This window comes from Dendrobium catenatum, unplaced genomic scaffold, assembly GCF_001605985.2.
Source record: "Dendrobium catenatum unplaced genomic scaffold, ASM160598v2 fragScaff_scaffold_1063, whole genome shotgun sequence".
In the NCBI taxonomy this organism is placed as follows: domain Eukaryota; kingdom Viridiplantae; phylum Streptophyta; class Magnoliopsida; order Asparagales; family Orchidaceae; genus Dendrobium; species Dendrobium catenatum.
The window spans coordinates 981,567-990,889 of NW_021319525.1; the positions used below are offsets into that span (position 1 = coordinate 981,567).

Consider the following 9,323-nt stretch of genomic DNA (forward strand, 5'->3'; position numbering starts at 1 on the left):
GTAATAATTAATTAGTAACATTGCTAATGCCAAATAAAAACATAAAAAAAGTGTTTTTTTAAAGGAAGGGAACTCACTCAGTACTTGCTCTGCTGAGAGCCTCACCGATGGATCTCTAGCAAGCATCTGTTCTATCAGATCCTTTGCTCCGCGGGATAACCAGGCAACAATAACTAAGAACTTTATACTAATTTATGTTGTTGGCATATAGATAATGTTCAATATGTATTCCTGAACACGCTATATTTGAATATCTTAAAAGGAGAATTCTTCGGTGATTGAACAATTACATTTAAAGGTTAATATAATTTGTCGATACACTATAAATGGTGAAATTATCATGGCATCTATAATTGATGATGAAGTTTGTAAAGTTATTGTAACATAGACTTGTCGTCCGACGTTAATATTGTTAGCGTGTGATTATCATTACCTTAATCTGTACTCATAAGTATTTACTACTTTACCTGTATTCTTCTATTTAATACCATCTGTATCAATTTCTCTATGAATAATAGAATTACATTTTCTTCTTCCCTTTTCTGTCTATGTCCCAGTTTCTCCCGTCTCACCTTTCAGCTCAGCTCAAGAATCCCTCTCATGGTATCCAGACCCACCTATGGGAGACCAGAGCTCAACTTCCTCCCTCCCTCTTTCTTCCTCCAATCTAGCCAACAATCATGCCGAAGTATCCATCCCGGCACCTCTCAAATTCTTGGTGTCTAACATCAAGAATCTCCTCCCTCACCCCCTTAAATTCTTCGTCGACTCGCCGCAGAGCTTTTCTTAACACAGGACTCTCCAACCATAATTCATTGTGACAATGTCTCGGCCATTGCTCTAGCAAAGAACCCAGTCTTTCATGCTTGAACAAAACACATCTAAATCGACTACCATTTTATACGGCAGCATCTATCCTCCGGCGACATCACCATCCATCACATTCTTCCCAAAATCAAATAGCAGACATCCTAACCAAACCGTTTTCAATCACTCGCTTTAACATTCTTCGCTCCAAATTAACCATTCAATCCTCGACTGATTAATTTGAGGGAGGCTGTTAGCGTGTGATTATCATTACCTTAATATGTACTCATAAGTATTTACTACTTTACCTGTATTCTTCTATTTAATACCATCAGTATCAATTTCTCTATGAATAATAAAATTACATTTTCTTCTTCCATTTTCCGTCTCTGTCCCTATTTCTCCCATCTCACCTTTTCGCTTAGCTCAAGAATCCCTCTCAAATATTATGCATTGACATTGCACATATTTAGAAAATCAACCAAAACATTGAATATAACATGTATAAATACAACAGTGTCTAATTATCACATGATTGTAATATCACATGGCAAACAATAATGTAAGATGTCACCCCAATTTAATGATTATCATCATAAATTGGATAAAAAATTAGAGTCTGTTTAGGATAGTTATAACATTTGTTGAAGTTTGTTATGAAGCTATTATGAGGAAAACAAATTATCAATCCTGGTCACAAAAATTTTTGAGAAGTAATGAAAAAGTAGCATAAAAACAGTGAAAATAAAAATGTGGTTGTTGTTTAAAACATAAAGCAGCGAAAAGTTGTTCCAAACAAACACTTAATGTTTCAAAAATTGAGGAAAAACTTAGATTTTTTTTTTCTTAAACTTATTTGTCTTATGCAAAAAGTTTTCATATGAGCCATTGGTTAATGATCAACCAACTAATTTGTACACAGTTTGTAATGTAAAATGTAAGTAAATGTTTATATAGTTCAGCCAACTCTCACCTAAGGGTTAAGAAAGAAAATTTTTTAAAAGAAAAAAAAAACACAAAAACAGGATATAAAGACAACCATTAAATTAAAGAATTTTGACTATGCATTAAATTATTAGTCTATTAATTAACAGCCTTGTTCATTATTCAAATGCCCATAAAAAAAAAAATCATATAGATTGACCACATGATAATAAAGTGTCTTTTTACAATATACGACCAAGAGAAAAACAAAACCTTTGAAGATTCAGGTTTTATTTCGGACAACTTTCTTACTATTTTCTAAAATAATCATCTAATGCAAAAATTTTTAATTCAAAAACATTTTATACAAAAAAAAAAAATCTTTAAAAAGAAGTAAGAAAATTGTACCAAATGAACCCTCGGTGGCTCCTACCATACACAATAAGTATAGCTCTTTGGGATCAAAAGTCAGTTGAAGAAAACATAACACCTATGAAGAAACAACAAGGTTCTATGAACCAAAGAAAATTTAAAAAAAATAAGGTAGGCATATTGTAGCAGTAGATCTAAATTCAGCTACTGATCAAGCAATCAAAATAAGCCAAGCACAAGAATATCAGTTTATAGGCAGAGCAATGAGCAGTGAAAATTGAAGCCAACATCCATTTAAAAGAGCATTAATGAATGCTGAAAACTGAAGCTAACATATCATCCTATAAAGTTTATGATGATCATTCTGTTAAACCATTAGGATATTCAACAAATAATGGCATCAGGAGAAGGTCAAACATAACCATTGAATTCTTAAATCCATTAGCTCCATAGATAAATAGTACCATAACTTAGGCTTCGTTTGGGAAAATTTTTAAGGATAATTTTTATACTAGAAAATTACTTTAAAAAGCTGTATGAAAACGGTCCTGAATAAAGCCTTAGGAATCAACATGTAGAACAACTAAAATACAACACAGTCAACATATTATACACGTTGAAACAAGTTTAGCCCACTTTCCATATGATTTTCTTTATGGTGAGTCCTACACTTTGGACTTCGATCAGTATTTTTATTGAATTTGTTTGTAGAACTAAAGGAGTGAGCATTACTTGAGCAAAAGTTTAGACAAAGCTACTCATATAAAACTTAACGAATCTTCTACTATATTAAGCACACAAGGAAGAAAAGAGAAAAGCTGTTGAGAATCTATTATAATCGTCTTTGGCATTGCTTTATTTTTCATGAATACGAAGAAAGGTCGTTATTATAATATCTTATCCCAAGCTCTTTAGTTTCCAACACAGCAGGAAAATATTTATACCATCATCATCACAAAAATTAATTGAACAGAAGTAAACTGTGAGAAAAACAGAAAGTATATGCAAGTGCTTAATTCATTTCCCGAACACATTGTCTGAGTGAAAGATTGCTAACTTCATTGAATAGCAATAATCAGTACAGTTTATTGCTCTTTAAACTCATCTTTAACACAGAAAAATATCAGCTCAACTAAGACAGAATGGATGCATATTATGTAATGCAATTATTTAAGTTTTGCTTTTTCAGTTGAACTAATGCTTCAACCAAAAAAACTGTAAATTTTTTAATCTTTCTAAAACATTGACAGAGTGGACAATTCTAAACATGATCTGCTTGGTTAAAATCTCATCAATTTGTTGGCTTATTGCTAATATCTAAAAAATTTCTACTAAGCTGCTATAGAAGGACAAAAAAATATGTTCTTAACTGCTGTACAAGTGAAATTCCCTTGTTATACCCATGTCATTGACATTTCTGTGATCCATGGATGTCCTGAAAAAGTTCAAACAAAAGTAATAATTAATTAGTAACATTGCTGATGCCAAATAAAAACATAAAAAAGTGTTTTTTTAAAGGAAGGGAACTCACTCAGTACTTGCTCTGCTGAGAGCCTCACCGCTGGATCTCTAGCAAGCATCTGTTCTATCAGATCCTCTGCTCCGCGGGATAACCAGGGGAAGAATTCCTTCGGGAAACGAACTGGATCTCCTTTCTTCACAGCAGCCACTATCTCTTCCACATTTTCACCATTAAATGGCAATGTCCAACCCAACATGAAGTAAAGGACGACCCCCGCGCTCCACACATCCATCTTCTCATCGTAGGTTTCGCCGGCCATTACTTCCGGAGCAGCATAAGCAGGAGTTCCCACTTTTCCCTTTAAACTTCGCGCTCCCTTCTCGAACAGTGCTGCGCAGCCAAAATCAGCCAGAAGCAAACGGTCATTGGAATCGAACAGTATGTTTTCCAGTTTGATGTCCCGGTGAGCGATGCCGCGGCGGTGGCATTCTGCTACTGCTTTTACCAATTCGGTGATGAGGGCAGCAGCCTCGCTCTCGAAGAAGGGACCTTGGCTGGCAATGCGGTCGAAGAGATCTGGCCCAGGACAGAGATCCAGAATAAGATAAACTGCCGTGATATCTTCATAGACCTGGTGGATTTGGATGGAGCGTGGGTTCTCCGAAGCCGCGAGGAGGGTTAATTTGATCTCGGAGTAAACCAAGCGGCGATCGAAGCAACCGGAGAATTTGTCGATTATTTTCACGGCGAAGTCCTTGCCGGTAGAGACGGAGACGCATTTATATACCGTACCGAACTGACCGCGGCCGAGCCGTTCTCCAAGGCGGTAATCCAGGTCGAAACTGTCGCTCATCTCTCAATCTCTTTCTCCCTCGCAAAATCTGCGATTTTTTTTTTCTTTTTATCTCCGGGGAATGCAAAATGCAACTGAGATTCTCAGCGAGGACTGCTCAGTGTGGAGCAGAGAAGAGCACAGGGTATGGAAGAATGACCGAATGAGTTGAGGAAGAAGCCCTTAGTTTAAATAAATTTTAGAAGAAAGTGTTATTTATGGAAATATAGAGATCTTATCTTTGGAAATATCGGGATTTTATTTTTAAAAAAATCTCGCTCGGATTTTATTTTAAAAAATCTCTGTAGCTACAGTAACGTTTGGATTTTATTTTTGAAAATGCCCGGTTTTCCCTTTTTTATTCATTTAAAAAGTAAAAGTTAGAGAATATTTTTTTTTTTTCATGGAAAAACGATCCACAACCACCATGATAGAGTCTTTGTTCCTTTGTGTACGGGGGAGGCCAACAACGAAATCAATACTGATTTCTACCCACGGTGAGCTGGGCACAGGAAGCGGTGTATACAAGCCTGCATTAGTGCTGGTGGTCTTTGCTCTCTTACAGACTTGGCAATTTTGTACAAACCGCCCAACATGCTTCCTGAGTGATGGCCAAAAGAAATTTTCACACAGCAGCTCTATGGTCTTTTCTCGCCCAAAGTGGCCGGCCAAATTTCCTTCGTGGCTCTCTGAAATAAGCGTCAAACGGAGAGAGCAATTCGGAACACACATACGCTGTTTAAAGAAGAGATATCCATCTTTGATGTGAAATAGATTGAAGGGACCTTGAAGACATTGTTGCCAAATGTTCCCAAAATCAGCATCTTCTGTATATAGGTCCCGTATGACTTCAAAACCAATGACTTTGTTCTGTAGCGTTTGTAGCAGGACATACCGTCTACTAAGCGCGTCAGCCACCTGATTATGATGCCCTGCTTTGTGCTTCAAAACATAATGGAACGCAGATAAGCTTTCAGACCACTTAGCGTGCCTCGCTTTGAGTTTCTTCTGATGGCAAAGATAACGTAGAGCTTCATGATCAGAGAAAAGCACGAATTCGTTTGACAGCAAATAGTGACTCCAATGCTGCAGGGCTCTAACTATAGCGTAGAACTCCTTGTCGTATGTAGAATACTTGCGTCTTGCATCACTTAACTTTTCACTAAAATAAGCTATCGGATGGCCCCCTTGAGTTAGTACAGCACCAATGCCTACATTTGAGGCGTCACATTCGACCTCAAAGGCTTGGTCGAAGTCAGGTAAGTTTAGTGTGGGGGTAGAAGACAATCTCTGTTTCAGCTCCTCAAAGCTTGTCTGTGCCGCCGGGTTCCATTCAAATTGATTAGCTCGGAGAATTTCCGTCATCGGGGCCGCAATTGTACTGAAATCCTTGATGAATCTTCTGTAGAAAGACGCTAGGCCATGAAAACGGCGAATGTCTGTGAATGACTGGGGAACAGGCCAGCTGCGGACGGCCTCAACCTTATCAAGATCAATCTTCAACCCTTCAGCAGAGAGTTGATAGCCCAAGAATGTAATCTGAGAAGCAGCAAATTGACACTTCTCAAGATTAATGAACAATTGTTGTTCCCGGAAGAGATCGAGAACCCGTCGAAGATGAATGCGATGATCCTGGAGATTAGCACTGTAAACAAGAACATCATCAAAATAGGCAATTACAAACTTATATAGAAAGGGTTGTAGGACATGATTCATTAGACGCATGAATGTGCTGGGAGCGTTGGTTAAGCCAAATGGCATGATTAGCCACTTGTACAACCCGTCATGTGTTTTAAACGCAGTTTTCCACTCGTCACCAGGTCTCATACGGATCTGATGGTATCCACTGCGTAGATCCAGTTTGGAAAAAATGGTAGCACCCTGTAGCTGATCGAAGATATCATCTATGCGAGGGATGGGAAATCTATATTTAACTGTAATTTTATTAACAGCTCGGCTGTCTATGCACATCCTATAGGATCCATCTCGTTTTGGAACTAGTAAGGCGGGCACAGCGCAGGGACTAACACTATGCCTGATAAATCCTTTGTTCAGTAATTCTTCTACCTGTCGTTTGAGCTCAGCTTGTTCTTCGGGTCGTAATTGATAAGCAGGCCGATTGGGAATGACCGACCCAGGAACAAACTCCACAGCATGCTGAATTTGTCTTTCCGGAGGTAATCTGGACGGTAGAACACTAGACAGAACATCAGGATATTCTTCCAGGATATCTCGAACTACTGTATCTTCATTAGTCTGAGCTTCATTGGTGGCTAAGATCACCAATGCAAACCCAAATGTAGCCTCCCTGAAAGCCTTTAAAAATAATGACCGAGTTAACAGCTGCGGACTGGCTTTTACGGCTGTAGACTCCTGTAGAGGCACCAACATAATCCGTTGATTTTGATGCTTAAACGAATATGTGTTTGCTTTTCCGTCATGAACAGTCTTCTTGTCAAATTTCCACGGGCGTCCTAACAGAAGATGGCAAGCATCCATGGGAACTACATCACACCACACTTGCTCCGCATAATTGCCAATGGAGAAACTTACAAGACAACGCTTCGACACCTGAACTTCATTTTCCTTTTTTATCCACGATAGTGTGTAAGGTTTGGGGTGGTCTACCGTGGGCAACTCAAGCTTGCTAACCATGGTGGCGGACACCACGTTTTCACAACTACCACTATCAATGATCATTTGGCAAACCTTCCCGCCAACTGTGCACCGTGTTTGAAAAATGCTATGGCGCTGACATGAATCTTCCTTATGGGAACTAAGTAGCCTCCTGAGGACAAGTAAACTCCCTTCATCTGCGGAAATTACAGTGGTTTCCGTCATCATATTATTCTCGGACTCGTGATCTATCATCATGTCTTGCTCCGTATCAGCTTCTTCAATGATTGTAACAATCCTTCAGTTCGGACATCCAGAGGCAATGTGGCCAAAGCCTTGGCATTTGAAGCATTTTCTTGGAGGTAACCCCGTGGTTCCGGGTATTTTCAATGCTCCATTAGCAGGCCGAGTAATCTCTTTGTTCAAAGGATTCGCTCCCATAGTCCTTCCCTCAGCTTTCTTGACTTGGCTTCGATCAGATCCTTCCTCTTGAGCAGGGGGTTTACCACGAATCCACCGGCTGGGTCGCTGCTGTTTTTCCACTTTAAAAGACAGATCAAACACATCTTGTAGTGTCCTATATGGTTGTAATTGAACCACATTGGCAATCGACGGTTGTAATCCTTCCAAGAACCGGGCAATAGTATTTTCCTCTGGTTCAGCTAGCTCACATTGGAGGGACAACTGTTCAAATTCCGCAATGTATTCTTCAACAGTAAGCTGGTTTTGTTGTAAACGGTGGAGCTTCAAGAACAGATCCTGACGATATCTCTCCGGCAGATACTTCCGCTTAAGTTCTTTCTTCATCTTTATCCATGTCACAATCTTGCTTTTGCCTTCCCGGTCTCGATTTCGTTTCAAATTTTCCCACCATAGGGAAGCATTCTTCTTTAATTTGATGGCGACGAGCTTGACAACTCTCTCTGAAGGAATTTCTTTAAAATCAACAATTCGGTCGACAGTGTGCAGCCAATTCACAAATTCATCCGGATCCAATCTACCATCAAATTCGGGTAACTCCACCTTAACTCCACTGTCATCACGTGGACGTCTCGCACGTCCTAGCGCAGGTCGTCTGCCCTCATCTTCACTGTGAAGATCTTGATGAAACGGGTTAACCTCTTCTTCTCCTTCCTCTTGAACATCCTCTGTTTCTTGATGTTCAAATCTTGCTAGCCGTTGTTGCAGCTGCTGGATTTCCCGTTGTAAATCCTCAATGATCACGTCTCTCGTCGGTCTCTGCGGGTTTCGTCGAGGCGGCATCTTCGCCGGCTCTGATACCAAATGACAATGCTCCGGGACAAACTCACGATCATCTCTGACCCCTTCGTTTGCGGGGGGCTATTAGAGCCTTAAGTATTTCAATTAGATTAGCTGATTTATATTATTACAGCATACCAATTACTTAGCTACACGTGTACATTCTGTTATGATAAACAACTATTTATACTAATGTAACCGTGATGAGTAATAACAAGATTCATTTCCTCTTGTCTATCTCTCCTTCGTTGTTCCGTCCTCACGCTCTCCCTCAAGTTCCAGTGATTCAACACCCTCGCTATCGTCCGGAGTGCCTTATAAATCACACCCGGGAAAGAACAAAAATACAATTCAAAAGAGGCTATACAATTGGCAACAGTAACGGCTATAGAATAGGGAAGAAAAAGAAACCAAACAGAATATAACGGTATCAGGTTATTTCTAAGACACTCCTGTGTCATTCTCCTGGGGTGGGAAGAACGTCCATATCATAGTGAGGCGTCAAGTCGGCGACATTGAAGGTTGCAGAAATCTGGTAATCACCGGGAAGATCTATCTGATATGCGTTATTGTTGATCTTCTTGATTACACGAAAAGGCCCATCAGCTTTATGCTTTAGTTTAGAAAAAGCTCCAGGAGGAAATCTTTCTTTTCTAAGCCGAATCCATACGAGATCCCCTTCTTTGAACTCAACAGAGCGGCGAGTCTTATTTGCTTGTTTCCGACATTTCTCATTGTGCTTTGCTATTGTGTCTTGAACCTGCTTATCAAGTTGCTGAATTTCCAGGCTCGTTGTTCTGCATCGGTGCTAAAAGCAGTCTTCTGTACAATGGGAACCAAATCCAGCGGCGTCACTGGGTTATAACCATAAGCAACTTCAAACGGACTTCTTTTGGTGGCTTGATTAATAGACCGGTTGAATGCAAATTCAACCTGAGCCAATATAAGATCCCATTGTTTAATATTTTTCCCCACAAAACATCGTAGAAGATTTCCCAAACTCCGGTTCACTGTTTCAGTTTGGCCATCCGTTTGGGGATGAGCTGCCGA

The 9,323-nt window shown here is 39.6% G+C and overlaps 2 protein-coding genes across 2 annotated transcripts in view; both read right to left on the bottom strand.

The window, feature by feature from the left end:
- Nucleotides 1-3,508: 3,508 nt before the first annotated feature.
- On the bottom strand, nucleotides 3,509-4,418 carry LOC110108555 (phosphoenolpyruvate carboxylase kinase 1-like). The gene is made up of 2 exons (XM_020839238.1): nucleotides 3,642-4,418; nucleotides 3,509-3,538 (listed from the first exon to the last, which is right to left on the bottom strand). Exons 1-2 carry the CDS (start codon nucleotides 4,416-4,418, stop codon nucleotides 3,509-3,511), a joined length of 807 nt encoding a protein of 268 aa, XP_020694897.1.
- A 4,312-nt stretch (nucleotides 4,419-8,730) lies between these two features.
- Nucleotides 8,731-9,323, bottom strand: part of LOC110108556 (phosphoenolpyruvate carboxylase kinase 1-like) — a 7,840-nt gene continuing 7,247 nt past the window's right edge. Inside the window, exon 3 of the mRNA XM_028698328.1 lies at nucleotides 8,731-9,070. Coding sequence (XP_028554161.1) covers nucleotides 8,731-9,070 — 340 coding nt within the window. The remainder of the gene's footprint in view (nucleotides 9,071-9,323) is intronic.

Bases quoted from the DNA above. Each gene is read 5' to 3' on its own strand.
- LOC110108555 (XM_020839238.1), bottom strand. From the start codon at position 4,418: ATGAGCGACAGTTTCGACCTGGATTACCGCCTTGGAGAACGGCTCGGC. The intron at 3,539-3,641 runs GTACTGAGTGAG...GAACTTTTTCAG, and splicing joins TGAGGCTCTCAGCAGAGCAA to GACATCCATGGATCACAGAA.